The 22,926-nt window shown below is 38.3% G+C and overlaps 1 protein-coding gene across 5 annotated transcripts in view; it reads right to left on the reverse strand.

The window, feature by feature from the left end:
- The window catches only part of ERP44 (endoplasmic reticulum protein 44), a 95,163-nt gene that overhangs the window by 10,943 nt on the left and 61,294 nt on the right, over positions 1-22,926 (reverse strand). For all 5 annotated transcript variants that reach the window (XM_079928013.1, XM_079928012.1, XM_079928014.1 and 2 more), the window contains 4 exons: positions 20,781-20,838; positions 18,300-18,416; positions 14,499-14,610; positions 13,315-13,456 (listed from right to left, as the gene is read on the reverse strand). In XM_079928013.1, the coding sequence (XP_079784139.1) occupies positions 13,315-13,456; positions 14,499-14,610; positions 18,300-18,416; positions 20,781-20,838 (429 nt within the window). The remainder of the gene's footprint in view (positions 1-13,314; positions 13,457-14,498; positions 14,611-18,299; positions 18,417-20,780; positions 20,839-22,926) is intronic.

The following is a 22,926-nucleotide window of genomic DNA, read 5'->3' on the forward strand; positions in this document are numbered from 1 at the left end:
ATAAATGGACCCTTGCTGTAATAAATTCAATTATATTTTCACACTTCAAGGTATACTTTTTCTAATCAGAACACCTAAGTGTTTCTCTCCCATCCTCCACTTACTTTTTTGTTTACAGTATTTATTTTTAGGTGATGCAAAATTTATACAGTGAAATGCACAAAACATGTTAAGTGTTTCATTTAAACGAGCTTTGACAAATGCATACAAGGTGAGAAGTATTTTTATTATTTTTAAAAATTTACATAGAGTAGAATTCATTTGGGGGGCTTAAGTTGTATGAGTTTTAACATAGGCTTATAGCATCTTGTTACCACCTCCAAATAGGATACAGAACCAACACCCTTTTTTTTTTTAACTCATATCTTCCTCTTCCCCTTAACTCCTGCTGATCTGTTCTCTGTTCCCATAATTTGCCTTTTCCAGAATGTCACGGACATGGAATCATACAGCATATAATCACCAGACTGGCTTCTTTTACTTAACATACTACATTTGAGATTTAACCATTTTGCTGCACGCATAAAAATGTTTGTTCTTTTATTTATTGAATAGAATTCCACTGAGTGGATATACCACAACTAGTTTATCCATTCACCCACTGAAGGACTTTGGGTTCTTTCTAGATTTTGGTGATTGTGAACAATGCTACCACAAACATTTGTGCACAGGTTTTTGTGTGAACGTAAGTTTATTTCTATAGGAAAAATACTGGATTACATGGGTGGTGTATGTTTGAGTTTTTAAGAAAATGACAAATTGTCTTCCAGAGTGGCTGTATCATTTTGCAGTCCCACCAGCAATGTATGAGAGTTCCATTTGCTCCATATCCTCATGAACACCTAGTATTATCAGCATTTTAATTTAGCCATTCTGAAAGATGTATAATGGGATCTCATTCTGGTTTTAATTTGCATTTCTATAATGAATAATGATGTTGAGCAATTTTTCATGTGCTTATTTGTCATTCATATATCTTCTTTATATTCTAACAGTATCTTTTGTGGAGCAAAAGTTCTTAACACCACGAAGGCCAGTTTATCAATTGTTTTCTTTTATGGATGGTGTTCTATCTAAGAACTCGTTGTCTAACACCAGGTCATGAAGAGTTTCTCCTACATTTACTTGTAAGAGTTTTACCTTTCAATTTTGGTCTGTGATCAATTCTGACTTAATTTCTTTTTTGGTATGAACGTGTTCTGGTGGTCCAGCACCATTTATTGAAAAGATTATCCTTCTCCACTGAATTGTCTTTGCACCTTTAAAAACAAATCAATTACTATATTTGTGTGTCTATTTCTAGATTCTCTTTTCTGTCCCACAGCTCTATGTACCTACTTTTTCACTGATATTACACTGCCGTGATTATTTTAGCTTACAGTGTATCTTAAAATTGGGTAGTATGAGTCTTCCAACTTTGTTTCTTTTTCAATAGTGCTTTTGGTATTCCAGTTTTACCTTGCCATATAAATTTTAGAATCAGCTTTTCTGTATCTATAATAAATCTAGCTGAGATTTTGATTTCGACTGCATTAAATCTATAGGTCAGTTTGGGGAGAATTGATATCTTAACAGTACTGAGTCTTCCAATCCATGCACACAGTATGTTTCTTCATTTCTTTTGGTCATCTTTGATTTCTTTCATCAGCATTTTGTAGTTTTCAGCATATAGATCCTGTACATATTGTGTTAGACTTATACCTAAATAGTTCTTTTTTTTTTTTTTTTTTGCGGTACGCGGGCCTCTCACTGTTGTGGCCTCTCCCATTGCGGAGCACAGGCTCTGGACGCGCAGGCTCAGCGGCCATGGCTCACGGGCCCAGCCGCTCCGCGGCATGTGGGATCTTCCCGAACCGGGGCACGAACCCGTGTCCCCTGCATCGGCAGGCGGACTCTCAACCACTGCGCCACCAGGGAAGCCCCCTAAATAGTTCTTTAAAATTTTTTTCCTTTGGAGCTATTATAAATGATACTTCAAAAGTTTAATGGTTTCCAACTGTTCTCTGTTAGTGTATAGAAATAAAAGTGATTTTTTAAAAGTTGACCTTGTATTCTGCTAAAAGCACTTATCAGTTCTAGAAGCTGTTTTGTGAATTCATTGGGAGTTTTTACATACATAATCATGTCATCTACAAAGAAAGATAGTTTCTTTCCAGTCTGAACACCTTTTATTTATTTTCTTGTCTTATTGTACTTGCTAGGACTTCCAGTATGACATTAAATAGAACTAGTGGAAGTGGGCATATTTATCAAAAACAAGAAAATACTTAGGAAGAAATTTAGCCAAGGAGGTAAGATATCTGTACACTCAAAACTATAAAACACTGATGAAAAATGACATAAATAAATGGAAAGATACCCTGTGTTCATGAACTGGAAGATTTAATATTGTTAAAATGTCCATACTACCTAAAGCAATCTACAGATTCAACACAATCCCTACCAAATCCCAATGGTATTTTTCACAGAAATAGAAAAAACAATCCTGAAATTCATATGTAACCACAAAAGACCCTGAATAGCCAAATCAATCTTGAGCAAGAACAACAAAGATGGAAACATCACACTACCTGATTTCAGCATATACTACAAAGCTGTAATAATCAAAACAATATGGTACTATTATAAAAACAGACACATAGATCATTGGAACAGAATAGAGAGCCCAGAAGTAAATCCAGACATTCACAGTCAACTGATCTTCCACAAAGGTACCAAGAATACACAATGAGGAAAGGGTAGTTTTTATTTTAATTTATTTATTTATTTTATTTTTGGCTGTGTTGGGTCTTCATTGCTGCATGCAGGGTTTTCTCTGGTTGTGGCGAGTGGGGGCTACTCTTTGTTGCAGTGCACAGGTTTCTCATTGTGGTGGCTTCTCTTGTTGCGGAGCACAGGCTCTAGGCACGCAGGCTTCAGTAGTTGTGGCTCACGGGCTCTAGAGCACAGACTCTGTAGTTGTGGTATAAGGGCTTAGTTGCTCCAAGGCATGTGGGATCTTCCCGGACCAGGGCTTGAACCCGTGTCCCCTGCATTGGCAGGTGGACTTTTTTTTTTTTTTTTTTTTTTTGGCGGTACACAGGCCTCTCACTGCTGTGGCTTCTCCCGTTGTGGAGCACAGGCTCCGTACGCACAGTCCCAGTGGCCATGGCCCATGGACTCAGCCGCTCTGCGGCACGTGGGATCCTCCCGGACCGGGGCATGAACCCATGTCCCCTGCATCGGCAGGCGGACTCTCAACCACTACGCCACCAGGGAAGCCTGGCAGGTGGATTCTTAACCACTGTGCCACCAGGGAAGCCCAAGAAAGAGTAGTTTTTTAAATAAATGGTGCTGGGAATCACATGAAGAGGAATAAAACTGGACCCTTACCCAATTTTATTTTGTATATCTCTCTCACACCATATACAAAATCAATTCAAAATGGATTTAGGACTTAAATGTGAGACCTGAAACTGTAAAACTCCTAGAAGAAAACATAGGCATAAAGTTTCTTGACATTGGTCTGGGCAATGACTTTTTGGATATGACCCCAAAAAGCACAGGCAATAAAAGCAAAGATAGGGCTTCGCTGGTGGTGCAGTGGTTGAGAGTCCGCCTGCCGATGCAGAGGACACAGGTTCGTGCCCCGGTCCGGGAAAATCCCACATGCCGTGGAGCAGCTGGGCCCGTGAGCCATGGCCGCTGAGCCTGCACGTCTGGAGCCTGTGCTCCGCAACGGGAGAGGCCACGACAGTGAGAGGCCCATGTACCGCCAAAAAAAAAAAAAAAAAAAAAAAAAAACAAAGACAATGCAATTGTATCAAACAAAAAAGCTTCTGCACAGCAAAGGAAACAACAGAGTGAACAGACAACCTACAGAATGAGAGAAAATATATGCAAATCATATACATGGTAAGGGTTTAGTATCCAAAAACATAAGGAACTAACACAACTCAATAGCAAGAAAACAAAAGCCTAATTTAAAAATGGGCAGAGAACATGAAGAGACATTTCTCAAAGGACAATATATGAAGGGCTAATGGGTACATGAAAAGGTATTCAACATCAGTAGGCATCAGGGAAATGCAAATCAAAAACCACAATGATTTGCAAAATGCACAATGATTTTACAAAACTCACATCTGTTAGAATGGTTATTATCAAAAAGACAAAAGATAATAAGTGTTGGCAAGAATATGGAGAAGAGAGAGCCGTTGTATGCTGTTCATGGTAATGTAAACTGGTAAGGCCATTATGGCAAACAGTATGGAGGTTCCTCAAAAAATAAAAATATAACTACCTTATGACCCAACAATCCCACTTCTGAGTGTATACGCAAAGGAAATGAAATCAGTATCTTGAGATATCTGCACTGTCAGTCATGTTCATTTCAGCATTATTCACAACATCCAAGATAGAGAAATAACCTAGTGACCATCAATCAATGAATGCATAAGGAAAATATGGGTAAGGTTTATACACACACACACACACACACACACACACACACACACACAATGCAATGTTATTCAGCTTTAACAAAGAAGGAAATCCTGTCATTTTTGACAACATGGATGAACCTGAATGACATTATGCTAAGTGAAATATGAAAAAACAACTCACAGGAGCAGAGGACAGACTGGTGGGCACCAAGGACTGAGTGGGTGGGAGACATGGAAAAGTGTTGGTCAAAGGATACAAAGTTTCAGTTATGCAAGATGAGTAAGTTCTGGAGATCTAATGTACAGCATGGTGACTATAGTACTAATATTGCATTGTATATTTGAAATGTGCTAAGAGAATAGACCTTAATTGTTCTCACCAAAAAAAAAAAAAACGTAACTACGGGAGGTGATAGGTTAATGAACTTGACTGTGGTAATTATTTCACAATGTATACATATATCAAAATATATCTTAAATATATGCAATTTTGTCAGTTATACCTCAATAAAGCTGGAAAAAAAAGTGAGGGGACATATAATTTGGAGTGGAGAGGGAACCAGTCTATGTGTGTTGAGCCAATCAGATCCTGGAGGATGTGAACTAAGAGATATAAGGAACACAGATGATTTGATTAGAGTTACAAAGTCATATAGAGTTACAAAGTCAAAGAGTTATAAAATCATATAGAGTTCATGCTAAGTCCTGTCATGATAAATCAGAACCACATCCATGGGGCCTCCCTGGTGGCACAGTAGTTAGGAATCCGCCTGCCAATGCAGGGGACACGGGTTCGAGCCCTGGTCCAGGAAGATCCCACATGCTGCAGAGCAGCTAGGCCCATGCACCACAACTACTGAGCCTGCGCTCTAGAGCCCGCGCGCCTAGAGCCAGTGCTCCAAGACGAGAGAGGCCACTGCAATGAGGCCCGTGCACAGCAATGAAAAGTAGCTCCCGCTCACTGCAACTAAAAAGAAAGGCCACGCACAGCAACGAAGACCCAATGCAGCCAAAACTAAATTAAAAAAAAAAAAAAAAAAACCACATCCATGCAGAAGTTACAGCACAGCAGCAGCAGAAGCTGCTATCCAGAGAGAAGGATGGAGCACTTGTGTGAAGACGGAAAAATATCGTATATCTATGCTGTCAAATACAGGAACCACTACCCGCATGTCGCCACTGAGCACCTCAAATGGGTTTAGAGTGCCTGAGAAACTGACTTTTAATTTATATCATTTTAATTAATGTAAACTTAAGTATTCATATAGGGCTAGTAACTATCATATTAGACAGCACAGTACTATGATCATTATTAGAAAGGGTGAAAGACAAGCACAATCAGTAAAAGACAATGAAAGCACCAAAAAACAACGGGAAAACGAGGGAAAATCATGATGGTGTCACAGAACTCAAAGTGTTCCACAGCACCCAAAACTATAAGAATGTTAATGAGGATGAATCAGGTAAAGTCCCATTACTAGCAGTGTTATTTATTTTTTCATGGGAAAAACCTGGATTTCAAACAACAGGGGTTATTTAGACAAATCATGAAACAATCCATTCAAAGGCAAGCTATCTGACCATTAGAAATAACAGAAAAATATTAATGACATGGGAAGATGTTTATGTGGATAAAAAGAAAATTCATAAAATAGCATAGCTCTAATTTTATAACACATGTATAGATCTCTTGTGGATTTATGGGTGATTTTTAATTTATTCTTTGGCATTTTATCAACTTTAAGAATTATCCACAAAGAAGATAAAATTTTTATAATCAGAAATAAGGAACAAATGATATACTTAACACACACATACAAAGAGAGTAGACATCTTTGCCTGGTTCCTGATCTTAAGGGGAAAGCATTCAGTCTTTCACCATTAAATATGTATTAGCAGTAGGTTCTTTGTAAATGTCCTTTATCAGATTGAGGAAGTTTCCATATATTCCTAGTTTGTTAAGCATCTTTGTCATGATGGATATTGAATTTTGTCAAATGCTTCTTGCATATGTTGATGTAATCAGTATATGCTGAATTACTCTCACTGATTTTTGAAGGCTGAATGAGCCTTGCAAACTTGGGATAAAGCCCACTTGGTTGTGATATATTATTATTCTTTCATACACTGCTGGATTCAATTTCCTAATATTGTTTTCTACTTTTTGACTCATACAATAATGTAGTTTGAACTCATTCAATGTATTACAGTGTAAAAACACTGTATCTTGCCATTTAAGTTACTTAACGTCTTTGAGCTTCAGCTTTCTGATATGTAAAATGAGAACAACTGCTTTATTTAACTTAACTATTGTTTTTATAGTCTAACAGACTTGGATTTGAATCCAAATATATTATTGCCTATAATAATCATAGCTAGCCTTCTAATAGCACTGACCATGTATCACTGTTCTAAGAGCCATAGATATATACATTCATTTAATGCTCACAACAACCCTATTAAGTAGATGCTATTATTATTCCTATTTTACCGATGAGCAAACAGAGGCATAGAGGTGGTAAGAAATTGCCCAGGATGATATAACTAATAGGTAACAGACTGGGATTTAAATCTAAGCAGTCCGGATCTAGAGTCTTGTGCACCTAACCACTATGCTATATCGCCTCTATAGTGACTCCACTTCAGTAAAGTTTATAAATCTCTCAGAGCTTAACTTCTTTATTGTAAAAGTGGAAATAATACCTATCTTCTAAGCTTGTTATAGATTAACTGAAAACACATACAAAAGTATAAAGTAAGGCTGGTACAGTGCCTGGCTCTGTCAGTGTTTGATGTCTATTTTGCTGGCAGGACCAAATAAGGTAAAATATACTGGAATGATTTGTAAAATAAAAAGTACTTACAAATACTACGTATCCATATCAGTTGTACGATAAGTACGGTATATGAAAATAAAAATGGTGTTTAGGGACCTGGAACACTGTGTATATTGCCCAGTGGTTGACAGGAGAGACACATTCAGAGAATCAAAAGTATACAGATAAATAGGAGAGGTGGGGAATAGGGCAGATGGGTAGTTGATAAATATTAGGATATATTCCAGATATATACATTCAAAGTAGTCAAACTCTTAATCTTGTAATAAGCAGATGAAACTAAAAGCAAAGCACTGGATGAACATCTACTAATGCCATTACAAAGCAGTTAGTATAACAAGAGATAATAAAAACTAAATAAGGTTTGCCTTTTAAAAAGATTTCTCATGAACTGGTTTGCAGGGCAGAAGTTGAGACACAGATGTAGAGAACAAACGTATGGACACCAAGGGGGGAAAGCGGCGGCGGCGGGGGTGGGGGTGGTGGTGTGATGAATTGGGCGATTGGGATTGACATGTATACACTGATGTGTATAAAACTGATGACTAATAAGAACCTGCTGTATAAAAAATAAAATTTAAAAAAAGAACATAATAAAAAAAAGATTTCTCGGCACCATTTTTTTTTCAATCAAGAAAAGCCTGATTTGGGTAAAAAAAAAAGAACCCCCTAGACAATGAAGAACAAAACCAGATTCTCAGGGTTAAAGGGGAACTTAACGGTGACCTGATTCTAAACATTTCTCTTACCTGTCCCTCCAAGTTCTTTACCATTTCATTCAGTTCCTGGTTGGTTCCCTCTAAGTTCAACGAGACAGGCTAGAGTTCATCGTGGCAGACAAGCAAATTGCTGAATTAGGGAGATACCCCACCCCTGTAGTTTCAGTCTCGTCTCAGCTCACCACAACCACCCTCACCTGAGTACTTCAAGGAATTACGATCATAATTCTCAGTGATATAGTGATTTGGAAGAAATGACCTAGAGCCCAGAGTTGGGGAACTCATTAGCATTAGAGTAGCCTGTTAATTTTCCTAGGAGTGACCTGAAGTCTGTCCTGCTGCTTTTTCCCATCACTGGGGCTCCAGTGGCAGCTTACATAAGAACCCTTAAGCAAAGGAACAGATGGTAGGGTATTTGCAGGCCACAGTTTTTTAGAAGGTAAGATTCTCTAGAAAGCCCTTCCACAGTCTTATACCAGACCCCATCATTTATTCTCTTCTCTCGGGACTGGAGAACATTTCCTAGACCTACCCTCATGTGCTCTTGGGCTTCAAAACTTCCCCCCATTCCCATCTCCATATAAAAGTTTTTCCTTTACATTTGGCAAGAGACCAATCTGGTCAATCTATAGAAAAAACCTAAGGATTTAGAGATCTGTGATTTAGTTTCCGGTACTAGCAATACTGTCTCTTCAAACATCTTTCACATTCACACTTACACTGCTTTTATATATACTGAAATTTAACTGCTTTGGTATCAAGTGTTATGAGCTTGGGATTTGGGGGTTCAGTATACTCTGACATGATTCCTAGCCCTGCCACTAATTAGTTGTGCGGCCTTGCTGGTTACCTTACCTCCCTAACCCTCATTTTCTCTGCAAGAAGAGATGAATACAACACTGGTTAGCACCTCGCCCTGCCCCCACCATGCTACAGGGCCTGCCTCTAGCTTGGGAGGAAACTGCAGCATAAATCTGCTTTGTCTCTCCTTACCACAACCATACGTCCCCCACTTAACCCCAGAAATGCCATGCTACTAAGCAGAAGTAATAGTAATTACACCAATTTATGGAAACTGTTGATCATTTAAGCCTTAATTACCATGCAGCACAATGACAATTACACAAGCCATTACATGTGTCTGATTCACTTTGCTGCATGTTCTGATTTTTAACACTTATCTATTCACATAGGCTCAGTTTGTAGCTCACACAGCATATGCCTCTTTACAATTAAAAAAATATTAGAGGAAATAGTGCCTAGGAGGGGAAATCAGGCACCTAAGGGAGAAATTAAAGAAGTAATTTGTTTCAGAGCTTCAAATACAGTCACTTCTCTTATCTCCGTCCCTGCTCACAGGACTAACCACTTGCAGGATGGGAGAGGATCATTTCCCATTTCCATATTTCTTTGGGGAATCTTATTGACTCAGTGTCTTTTGGCACCAGGGCACAAGCAGAATGCTGCCAGCTGATAAATTAGCTTTTCTTGGTCAAGTGCCCATCTCTTGGTCCAGTGAACTATGGTTGGAGGATAGGGGGACTGGGTCATGTGATAAATAATATGACCGTTTACCTTAGTTTGGATAGTCTAAGAAACAGACACCAAGATGGGATTGGAAGTGCTAGAGTGTTTTAAACCCGACTTCAGAACTGGAGGAAAAAACTTAAGATAGCCAAGATAGAATTTGTCACAGGTTTCCCTTCACGTGTAACAACATTCCTAGGAATAAAAGCCAAAGTTGGGCATAGTTTGGTTGCTGATTGGTAAACCTAACCTGAGTCAACATCCTATTGACTTCCGCTAATTTGAGACTTCATAATTAGGGCTGTAAATTTCCAGTGAAAGGAAGAAGTAAATAATCAACCCAAGATTTATCCACTACCAAAGGTAGGGAAATGGCCTGATAAGACTTTATGCAAATGACCCATGAATAGGGCAGCATTTTAATGCCAAGCACAGTCACTGCCTGGAAGCTCTTGCAGCGAACTCAACCACTAGAACAGCTGCCCCCTCTCCTAAAAAGTTTGTTCTTTTATCTTGAGCTTGCAGCCTCTGGAGGCAAGCCAATGAAGTAAGAGGAAAAGGACATGCAATCAGCTAAGACATTTCTGTCTAGCACAACAGTCAACGCTCACACAGTTGCTAAGCGGACTGTATGAGTTCCAATTTTTATCCAAATAAATGCCGGATTTTAGGGAGATCTGGATCTTTATGGTGGATTTCTGGGAACAACTACTCTTCCTTTTTAAATCCAGCACAGTCCTGCCCTCTCAAACTATCCCCCGGCTCCTCACTCAGCAAATGATCTTGCTTCCTTAGCCACAGTTAAAAACAAGAATCAGACAGGATCCTCAGCAGTTTTCTGCTGCTGTCGCTAACACCATAATCCCCAAAAAACCCAAAGAAATGCTGCACCCTTCCTTCTCTTTCTCACTAGGGAGGGTAGGTTATTTCCTTTCCTTTGCCCCTCATTCCCTCTGTGCTCCTTACGACTTTGCTTTATCAGTGAACCCCTCTTTTCCCTATCTCTTCAATAAATCCATTTAATTCTGTCCCAACAAGCATTTAATCATATTTAGTTTCTTGTTACCCTAAGGGGAGTGGGGGGAAGAAAAGCTAAAACTTTACTTCACCCTATGTCTCTCTGGAGCTATCTCCCTATTTTTCTTTCCCTTTAGAGGCTAGCTTCTTGCAAGAATCTTCATGTCAAATCTTCATTTCCTTACCAAACACTCTTCAATTCATTGCAATACAGCCTTTTGAGGGTCAAATCTAACAGATGCTCCATCCTTATCTTCTGGTTGAGCATTCCTTCCTGCTAGAAGTGCTCCTCCCGCAATTACCATATTACTCTTTTCTGTTTTTTCTTTCACTTCTTTGATTCCTCCCCCTCTTCGGTCTTCTGCACATGTTCCTTCTTCTATCCTCTCCTTAAATGTTGGTATTCATCAGGGTTCCACTTTCAACCCCGTTCTAGGTCATCTCATCTGTTTCAGTAACTTCAACTACATCCCCATGTGTTCAAGACCCAGCCCTTATCTCACTGTTGAATCCCAGAGCCATATAAACTCCTTTCTGGACACTCTTCTCCTTTGTAGCCCACAAGCACCTCAAATTCAATATGCCAAGAAAAGGAACTCGTCATCTTTACCACAAGGCTGCTCCTCCACTAAGTTCCCAGCTCAGTTAGTGGCATCACAACCCAGTTAGTTGTCCAAATCAGAGTCCTGGCCATCAGGGCTAGCCTCGCCCCTCCCCCACAAGTCCTCCTATTCCACCTAAAAAAAAGTCTCAAGAATCCTGCTTCTCTCTAGCTTTACTTAGTGCTACTGCCAGAATTTTGGAAATTCATTCATTTAAGTATCTACCATCAACTCTTGCCTGGATTACTGAACAGCCTCCTAGATCCTATTTTGACTCCCTCTAATCTATTCTCCAGTTTGCATTCAGAGTGATCTTTAAAAAAACAATCCCCTGATTAAAATCCTTCATTGGCTCTTCATAGTTTTCAGGATCAGACTTCCTTAACACAGCATGTAGGGGCTTTCATGAACAAGCTCCTATTTACTTCTCTTGACCGCATCCCTCAGCGACACCCCTGCTGTTCACTCATATTCAGCCAAGAGACTCTGTACTTGTTTCTACCAACATCACTTTTCTCCAAGCCCTGTCTCCTTCTCACTTCCATGAAAAACTTCTAGAGAACTTTAGGTCCTACCTTAGGCATTAACATCTCCAGAAATCTTGAATCAGGTGCCCCTTCTGCTGAACTCCGTCAGAGCACTTATCACATTATAAAACAACTGCCTGTTACCCAGCTTGTCTTCTTTTTCTACCTGGTTGTGAGTTCTTTGAGGGCAGGGATCCAGTCTTAGTAAACTTTAAACCGTTGGGGTTTTTTTTGTTTTTTGTTTTTTGTTTTTTGTGGTATGTGGGCCTCTCACTGTCGCGGCCCCTCCCGCCACAGAGCACAGGCTCCAGACGTGCAGGCTCAGCGGCCATGGCTCACGGGCCCAGCCGCTGCGTGGCACACGGGATCCTCCCGGACCGGGGCATGAACCCGTGTCCCCTGCATCGGCAGGCAGACTCCCAACCACTGCACCACCAGGGAAGCCCTAAACCATTAGTTTTTTATGACTTGGTTTATGTTATACAACTGTCGTATAGAAGACCCGGATAAATTTTCAATGAGTTAATATGCTAAGTGGTATTCTTTTGAGTACAGGTAAAATAAAAACAGTATCTGTAAGTACTTTAAGGTTCATAACACAGCCATCATCTTGTTAATTTCTGTAACAATCCCATTAGGGAGGCTGTACCACCAACCATATTTTAAGTGTAAAGAAACAAGAACAGAGAAGTTAAGTGATTTGACCGAGGTAGGACTCAAATGTAGGCCTCCTCTATATGAGGACTGAGAATCTTCTATCAAAGAACCACATCTCTATTAAAATATTTAGAAATGAATGAGGTAATTCATCCTGCAATAGGACTTCAAATCACCCTCTAACTGTGAAATTTAATCTTTGGACATTAAAAAAGAGGTTATTTAAATAAATTTTGAAAAGAAAAGGTCTAGTTTGAATTAATACCTGTATTGCTTAAATTTTTCATATATGAAGAAACATTTCCATTTTTAATCACTGTATTTAACATCTCAGAAAGCTGATAAAAATTTAATATCTATGGTAGTTACAAGGTTTATATGTTTATTAATACTGTGGAAAGGTGAGAATAGAGTCAGGAAGCATATCCGTTCTTGGAAAGGTCCCTAGCTGTATGCCCTTACAAACGCCTTGTCACAGCCATCTTCTGGGTCTTAAACACCACTAATGTTCTCGGTAGACACAGTCACAAATAAGCAGCAATATTACCCATTTCCTTTAACCTACATAGGATTAACCCACTTTCCTTGATGTGCTGACAAAGACCAAACTCAATTCAAAACGAATTTCTCATAGGTCAAAAATTTTCTTTCAGAGATTAATTCCCAAGCATTTAGGATCATCTAATGCTGGCATTTCTATAGGGATATATCATAATTCTCATAGTCAGTTAACATTTTCTTTTCTTTTTTTTTTTTTTTACCACACTGCTCAGCTTGCAGGATCTTAGTTCCCCGACCAGTGAAAGCGCCAAGTCCTAACTGCTGGACCATCAGGGAATTCCCCACAGTCAATTATACTATAATCTGGAGTGAAAAAAAAAAACTCTTCCTTTTGAATAACAAAGCATTTCAACATAGGGTTATTTAAAATATTCAGACAATTATTTTAAGTTCATTTTTGAGACATATATCAGTAATTTTAAAAAACCAAAATGAATACTTACAATACATCCCTGAAGTCTCCAAACACATACATATGCCTAAAGCTGTCAATAGCTATTACAGGGCAATCTGCTGGAGTCTTCTGTATATGCAGAAGAGGATGTCTAAATTTGTCACAGTCAGCATGTAAAAAGTTTATGGTACCTTTAAAAGAAATAGAATTTGGAGAGGTAGATTAGAATATTCTTTTGAGGGTCAAAAGAGGAAGAGGACATGCAATCAGCTAAGACATTTCTGTCTAGCATAACAGTCAGCGCTCACACAGCGTATTCTCATAAGTTTGCAAGTTCATAAAAAGTGACATACTAAAAAAACCCAACATGCTTTAGAGTAATGTAGACCACAAAAACTAAAGCCTAAATATTACAACACTTTAAAAAGGTAGGATCTTAATTCTTAGGGCAGAGAGTATAATTTCCTTAAAAATTATAGGAACTCAACCCAAATTCAAATGCTATAGTGAATTTTTAAATTTTCTTTAAGTGGGTAATCATTTGCTCTGCAGATTACCCAGGTCTGGGGAACAAGTTCCAGAAACTGACATATGATCTGTTCTCATAGGATCATCTTCATTTCATCAAGGATGCCCTTCTAGTCCCTACTGGTCAATTTTTAATCCAATTCAACCCCAAAAATATTTAGAGTAACTAATATGGGCATGGCTCTATACAAAGCCTTCAGTTTATTTTGTTTGACTTTCTTCTCTAACTACAGAGGGAAAGCTGGTGATACCTCAAATTCCTTTTTGATGCTTTGGAGAAGTCTGCAGAGAACTACTCAACTTTCTTTCACTTGGAAATATAGTAAATGTTAATCTGACTGTGTAAGTTCTCTCAGCAGTATTTTTGGGACTATTAGAAAAGGACCAGAGAGGTATCAAGGTGCTGGAAGAAAGTGCCTAAAACTAACACTGTCCACCCATGACCCCACTTTTCATGCTGTTTGATTTTAGAGAGCTAAAAGAGTCAGGGTTTGTTTGTTTTCTTTTTTAAAGCTATTGCTTCATATTATCTCTACTGACGCCTCCCATCCCCATGTTTTCAATGTAAATTCAGGAGTTGAGCAGAGTTAAAATAATTTGTTAAGTTTTTAACCCAAATATGTTTCTGTATTAATGTAATGGAAAAGGGAGAAGGTACAAAAATAGAGAAAGGAAGGATATAAACAAACACCTTAATCTGTCTACCTTTTTCACTTATTAATTGTCGGGCTACTTCATTCTGGAATATTTCTAAACTCTCTGTATCTTCTTTCATGTGGAAGAGTATGAGAAAAGGCAGTCCTTCTTCTGTCAATTCCTGTATAGAGAAGTATTCAGTGAGAATTATCAGGCCTCTCCATTCAGCTCTAGCTATTTTCTAGGTAGGAACAATTTTAAACCCAGCCCACATAACATGCAACAGCTGCAACATCCCAGGAAAGAGATCCAATGATGTCAATAAATGCCTTAATGGAGGAAGGAACGCATGCCCTCCACCTTAAGTATCCAAGCACTCAGAGGACTCACATGTCCTGCTGTACTGTAGATGCTGACCTGCCTTAAAGTAACCACTAGGCTGACCTGTTAGCTAGTATTGGATGAAGCCATGACATTTAAAACGTGAGTTGACCAAAGGAGGAACTATGCTGATTCTTTTTCAAGATGTTGATTTTACGAGAGGATAAACAGTCTTCACGGATAACACTGAAAAACTGAGTGTACCAGCAATAAATAAATCTAACTGATTTGCAAACTTATGCTTATTCTAAGGTTTATTGCAAAACCCACTCCACTTACATGAGACCTACCAAAAGCTGAAAAGTGTGATTCAGAACAAAAGACAAAAACCCCATAACATAGCCAGTTTTCAACCAATACACAATTTATCAACATTATTAACAAATACTTGCCACTATATATGTGTATGTTTAGATACCTTGTATGTATACATACACAAAAACATCTTGAAATTTTTGTTACTTAAAAAATTTTTATTATTGTTATTGGAGAATACAAGAGAAATGTGATAAGTAGACAGCATATTTTGATCATTTATTCTCTCTGACAAATGCTAAGTTCTGACTCATAAAAAAAGTCCAGAAAGGGCCCCATAATAAAATCATTTCCATTAACAATTCTTTTGCTTATCTCTCTATAACTTAGGAACTGCCTCAGGAGAAAGCACACATGTCCTTACCCTAAAAAAGCTGAAACTGGAACCTATTTTATAGGATAAGAGTTTTCTTCTGGTTCCTGTCTCCATGTTTAAGACTGTTGCACTCACACATAGGATAAATGATTCAGCTTTTCATCAAGTTCACCTTTTTTTGTTAATTGAGATATATAGTCGGCCTTCCATATCCACAGGATCCACGAGTTGGTTGAATCCATAGATGTGGAAGCCAAAAATACTGGAGGGCCAACTGTAAGGGACTTGAGCATCCAAGGATTTTGATATCCGTGGGGGTCTGGGAATCAATTCCCGGCAGAAAGCAAGAGATGACTGTAATTCAAATACCATAAAATGCAGTACATTTTGAAGTGTACAATTTGGTGGGTTTTATTATATTCACAAGGTTGCAAGCATCAACACTATCTAATTCCAGAACATTTCATCACTCCTAAAAGAAATCCAGAGTCATTAGCAGTCACTTCCCATCTCTCTTACCCCCAGCTCCTGGCATCACAATGATGTTTTAGCAAACTGATTTAGAATTTCTTCTTCCTCACTTTTTATCTCTTGTGCTCACATTTTTTCTTTCCCAACACATTAATTGCAACTACTCTTCCATGGTTCTGTCTTTGGACTTCTCTGCTCTAGCCTGGCAACTTCAACTAGGTCAACAATCTCAGTCACCAACTCAAATTGGTCCCTTATCTCCAAGTCCAGTTCCAGTACCTTCAATGCTCAACATAAATGCACTGTCCCCTCCTCTTAATTCCCTATTTCCATTAGTACTTCTCTTTCTCTTTTATCCCTTTTCAGGACTGAAATGCCTCTTTTAGAAAGCCATTCCTGATTCTATCCCATTTCTGCCAAAGGTAGAACTGAGTTCTCTCTGAACTCTCAGAACATTTTCTCAGTGCCCCTCATGTGGCATGTGGCATGGGGCATGTCTTTATATTGTCTGTACATGTGAACTACTGGATTGAAAACCCCTTAAAGACAGAGAATCTTATTTCACTTCTCCTTTGCTCACAGATTTTTGTACACAATATGGAATCAACCTATGACTGAATAAATGAAGACACAAATGTTGCTGAATAAATACTAATTGGGTAAGAAGACTCAGCAGTTACCTTTTAGAAAATTTAAGAGCTAAGAAGTTAAAAGTAGAAACAAATATATTACTTTATTAGTAATAAACAAAATTACTAATTTCGTAAGTAAACAAAAAATTTTTTGTTTAAACAAAAAACACAAATATGGATGAAATAACAGCTGTTAAGAGGCAAGTAATAGATTAATAATTCAAAACTATGTGAATTAGTTTGCTAAACTAATTTATCAGTACATACGTTAACATAGTAGCTGGTAGTTTATGCTGCTAGAGCTTCCAAGTGTACCCATGTCCACATCCATACCAACATATTCTTTACCCAGCAGGTATTAAAGGATTCAGGAGAGGGAGAGCAAGACAACCAGATTCAGAGGTTAACAAATCTTTCCCCATAGTTTAAAGGATTTATGGGTAGTTGGTTACAACATGTAATAAATCTAAAGAATTATTAAATGTGCCAACTACCGTAGGGCAGGAGGTAGGGCTGGGGGAGGACGGACAGACCCTGTTTAATTGTTTAAGATTTTCCAGATCCACAACTTTCAATTGTTTTGAAAGTATCCCTGTAAGAACTGTCAAAGCAGGTGAATAATCGTGACAGGTTACTAGATCTTTCTAAGCCTCTAAGGACTAAATGATACAATAAAAATGTAAGTTAATTCAGCTAAACATACCTGAAACCCTGAGAACTGAGAAAAGTAGAAGGGATGTTCATTTGATAGAAATTAAGACAATAAGCGTGCAAGCAAGCTTTACTGGAACACAACCATACTTATTTATGTACTATCTAGGGCTGCTTTTGTGCCACAACTGCCAAGTTGAGTAGTTGCAACAGAGACTATATGAACTGCAAAACCTAAAATATTTACTGTCTGACTTCTTACAGAATTGCCAACCTCTGACTTGGTGGGGCTTATATGGGTGTGTTTACTCTGATAATTTCTTGAGCTGTGTATTCAATACCTGAGCTATGCACTTATAATTCTTTGAAGTAAGTATGCATATAGAAAGGTTTTTTTTAAACTTTTTTTAATGCTTTTTAAAAATTACATTCTTAGACTGAGGGTTTTGAAAATGAAGGAACAAAATGAAATGAAAGATATGTTTCAAATACAGTAAAGAACAGAGAGATGCACCTCACAGACACAGCTCTTTGTACTTGCTCCTCCAACTTCTTAGGTTTTTGTGTTTTGTTTTTGTGGGAGTTGTTCAGAGTTTGGGATGGGCCTTTTTTCAGCCGCATGGGATCACTGAGGACAGTTACATGACAACTGATAATTGCCTTCATTATTTACGATGGAAAGAGAACACAGTTTCATTCTTTTAGGATAGACAGGAATCAGAAAAACCTTTTTATACCAAATGATTATTCACTGTATGTAATTAATTGTAACTAAAATCTGCAGAGCATTGCTTCTAAAGCAATCCCCTTAAACAAGGATCTTCAACCAAGGGTGGGATCAGAATCACCTGAGAGGCACTTTCAAACTCATTTTCAAGGCTGTCATGAACCACTGCTATTGCAGGAAATACAACAGTGGGGTTCTGGGATAGCAGAGGTGGAGAACCATTGGCCTGTATTATGGAAATAGCTATATGTACTTATGTTCACTGTATGATTTTTATAACTGATAAGTTCTGTGGTAAAATAGTAAGATGGGTGGAGGAAGCTTGCTCTTTCGGAAATCTTAATTAAAACTAACAACACACATTAGAAAGTCTGTACCTCTCCATTTTCAAATGTTATTTCTCGGACAAGAGGAACACATTTATCTTGAATCCAATTGTAAGTCCCATCAAAATTTGTCATAGATCCCAAGTACACCATATCTGGAGCAGAATGCTGTTATAAAAACAAAGAAAAAAAATTAAACAAATCTAACCTGCGCTAGCAAAAATGCATTATTAAAGCCATCTATGAACCCAGAAAATCTATACAGGATACAAAAGAAACAAAAAACATGGAACTTCTGAGAAAGAGGGCTATAGATGGTAATAAGCTGATAACTCTGTGATTATCGGGGACCTGATTATCCAACCTGTGATGTGTAAGCCTTCTGCTTTCCCTTGGATTTGCGTCAATTAAATGTTTACCAGTATCTTCATCAATAGCAGGCAGACATTGTGAAAAGAAGAATTATCCTAATGATTTAATTTAGCTATCTCTCCCTTCAAAAATGTTAGAAGAAAATTTGGAGACTTCCAGTACATGATACTATATAAACCTAAGGCATGGCTATCTCTAAAATTAATTAACTGCAGTATCCATTTCCACATTCACTCAAAATTGTATCTATGAAGTGCCTAAAATGATGGTAAATAGCTAACATTACCTAAGCCAACTTACTGTGACCAAGCACTGTTTTACCACTGTAAACACCTTGTATGTGTTGATTCAATTAATCCTCAAAACATCCCCATAAAGCAGGTACCAGTATTATCATGGCTGTTTTTACTAATGAACAAACTAAAGCGCAGAGAAGCTAATAAACTTTCCCAGAGTTATACACCTAGGAAAGTAGCAGATTCTTTTTTTATTTTATTGAAATATAATTGATTTACAATATTGTGTTAATTTCTTCTATAGAGCAAAGCGACTCAGTTATACATATGTATGTATAAGAATCTATATATATTCTTTTTCATATTCTTTTCCATTATGGATATTGAATATAGTTCCCTGTGCTATACAGTAGGACCTTGTTTATCCATCCTATATACAGTAATAGTTTGCCTCTGCTAATCCAAAACTCCCATTCCTTCCCTCCCCTACCCACTCTCCCCCTTGGCAACCACAAGTCTGTTCTCTATGTCTGTGAGTCTGTTTCTAGATATGTTGATTTGTACTGTATGTTAGATTCCACATATAAGTGATATGATATTTGTCCTTCTCTTTCTGACTTAACTTCCCTTAGTATGATAATCTCTAGGTCCATCCATGTTGCTACAAATGCCATTATTTTATCCTTTTTTATGGCTGAGTAGTATTCCATTGTATATATGTACCACATCTTTATCCATTCATCTGTTGATGGACATTTAGGTTGTTTCCATATCTTGGCTATTGTAAATAGTGCTGCTATGAACACAGGGGTGTGTGTATCTTCTTGAATTATGGTTTTGTCTGGGTATATGCCCAGGAGTGGGAGTGCTGGATCATATGGTAACTCTATTTTTTGTTTTTTAAGGAACCTCCGTATTGTTTTCCATAGTGGCTGCACCAATTTACATTCCCACCAACAGTGTAGGAGGGTTCTCTTTTCTCCACACCCTCTCCAGCATTTGTTACTTGCAGACTTTTTAATGATGGCTATTCTGACCAGTGTGAAGTGGTAAGGAAGGTGGCAGATTTGACATTAAAACAGTCTCATTCCAGAGCCTGTGCTCTTAACAAGAAAGCTACACTGAGAGACACATAGATTCTGATAATCCAGAGATGGTCACACTATGTAAGCTATTATTAAAGAAATACAATTGCAGAGAATACAGGCAAATACCTATATGAATTCAAAATAGGAAATGAGCTTTCTAAGCAAAAAATTCATTCATATGGCTATAGAAAAGTTAACAACTTCAGTGTGTCAAAACACCACACAAAAAAAAACTAAAGTGAAAACTATGAATTAAAAAAAAATCCATAGATTTCTATTTGTGTGTGTGTGTGAAAATTGCAATGACAGGCAGTTACGTCAATTTGGGGTGACAATACTGTGATTTCTGTCTTTTTTGTAGCTACCATCACCTGGGCCTAAACAGCTACTTCTAAGTTTAGACACACCTAACTTCTTAGCCAAGGGTTAAAAACAACTTAGCACTCCTTAGTATCTGGCAAGTACCAGGTGAACTTATACCCCAGGAGATTTGGGAGCTTGGCTAGTCTCACTCAAGTTGGAGTGATGATCACAGACCACTGAAGCCTTTTTTTTAATTTGAGTCCCAGGCCAAAGGCAAAACAGAGAGGTGAAAAAGGCCTGGGGATCAGGGGATCTCTAGTCCCAGCTCTGCCACTAAATGCCCGAGTGACTTTAGGCTTGTGTCCTCATCTTTACTTTGAAAGGCTTAGATTAGCACAAAATGATGCCTTAAGGTTCCTTTGTATATTAAAAGTTTATGATTCTGTGAACATTAACATGTACAAAACTACAGATTATACTATATATGTATTTAAATTATATTAAAAATTATACACTAAGAAATAGCAACTTACCCCTGGTGGTTTGTAGATTATGTTGTCTCCACTGTATCTTTCTGGTTTTGAAACAGCTCTAATGGAAAGACAGAAGCAGTAATAATATTTTTTGAGAAAACTAATAGCAGCAATATACCTGAATGAAGCAGAATTCCCTAGCTGTTTTGCAACATATGAACTGTAACAACTTGAAATATATACTTGTCCATCTTCTTTTCTACTTATAAGATTATGCAATACCGGGCTTCCTTGGTGGCGCAATGGTTAAGAATCCACTGGACAATGCAGGAGACACGGGTTCGAGCCCTGGTCCAGGAAGATCCCACATGCCACGGAGCAACTGAGCCTGTACGCCACAAGTACTGAGTCTGTGCTCTAGAGCCCACGAGCCACAACTACTGAGCCCGTGCGCCACAACTATTGAAGCCCGCACGCCTAGAGCCTGTGCTCCACAAGAGAAGCCACCTCAATGAGAAGCCCGCGCATCACAACGAAGAGTAGTCCCCACTCACCGCAACTACAGAAAGTCCACGCACTACAACGAAGACCCAACACAGCCATAAATAAATAAATAAATAAAGATTATGCAATACCAACAAAAGCATACATTTAAAGGAAAAATTTAATATGAGGCAGATTTTTTTAAAGGGAAATTTTAGTTAGCTGTTTTTGTGACTCAGTATTTTATCTGTGGATTGGCAGTTTGGGCACTAAATAGCTGTTTTTGACCCCAGATTGTTTCTAGTAACTGAGGATCAAGGTCATTGATGTAGTCACATAAACCAGTCACACAAACATATTATCTGCTTGTTAAGTCAGACTCAACCATGAATTCTCTTTTAATTTTTTAAACCAAAACTTCTAAAAAAAAATAGATGAAATGAAATGACCTACACATCATTAGAATATAGTTCCATAAATAACTAATTTTTTGTTTATTTGTTTACTATTTCCCATGCCTGGTACAGGCACATAATGGGTGAATAAATATTTGGTGAGTGAATTCTACAACAAATTATAAGTCAAAATGGGTAACTTTTTCCTCTCTCTAAATTATATTTGGATTACTTGAACCCTGATTTATCTCCAGGTTCTGACTACAGTAGTCAGGAGACAGGGGCAAGCAGTACTAAGCTAGATTGATGACACTGGAACAGAAAGGAAGAACATGCTCCATTCATTCATTCACTGTTTGCTATGTGCTTCCTTTGTACCAGCTATGTTCTTGGCACTTGGTACACAGCAGTGAACAAAACTGACAACATCCTCTCATGGAGCTTCCATTTTTGTGGGAAAAAACAACTAGATATTTTTATCTTGGGTGGTTAAAAACAAACAAAAAAAGGTGCTATGAAGAAAAATAAGTGGATAAAGAATGACAAGTTGGATGATGATAGTGCTATTTTATATATAGCTATCAGGAAAGATCTTTCTGATGAGATGATATCTGGACAAAGCACTCTGGATAGAGACAGTAAGGGCAAAGGCTCGGCTGCAGAAGTGTGCTTGCAGTGTTTGAGGAATAGCAAGGGGCCTGCATGGCTGGAAACAGTATTACAAAAAGCATGGGGGAGAAGTTCTTCCGTTATTTACTCTCTACAACAATCTTCAAAAAACACTGATAATGTTTACAATAAAACACACATAAAAAACCTATAGAAGCATTTAAAACAAGGAGAAAGGTCACAAAATGAAGAGGACATACTATGCCAGAAATCTGGGCTCTACTCAAGATAGATACCACAATAGAGTCTACCAGTTATAGGCCAAAGAAAAGAGAAAAATAATATTGTATAACATCAAAGGATGGGGGAAGATAACCTCCAATGAGAAGAAAGAGTCAAACACAGAACCATAAGAATGATTCCATTTTGAAAGAGAAAGAAAAAAAAAAAAACAAGATAAAGCCAGAGAAGTCAGAAAGGTAAGGATCAACCAGGGAGTTCAACATAAAGTGTAGACACAGCAGAAAAAGGACAGGGCAGGGGCTTCCCTGGTGGCGCAGCGGTTGAATCCGCCTGCCGGTGCAGGGGACGCGGGTTCGTGCCCCGGTCCGGGAGGATCCCACGTGCCGCGGAGCGGCTGGGTCCGTGAGCCATGGCCGCTGAGCCTGCGCGTCCAGAGCCTGTGCTCTGCGGCAGGAGAGGCCACAACAGTGAGAGGC

This window comes from Stenella coeruleoalba, assembly GCF_951394435.1.
Source record: "Stenella coeruleoalba genome assembly, chromosome: 7".
Lineage (NCBI taxonomy): Eukaryota > Metazoa > Chordata > Mammalia > Artiodactyla > Delphinidae > Stenella > Stenella coeruleoalba.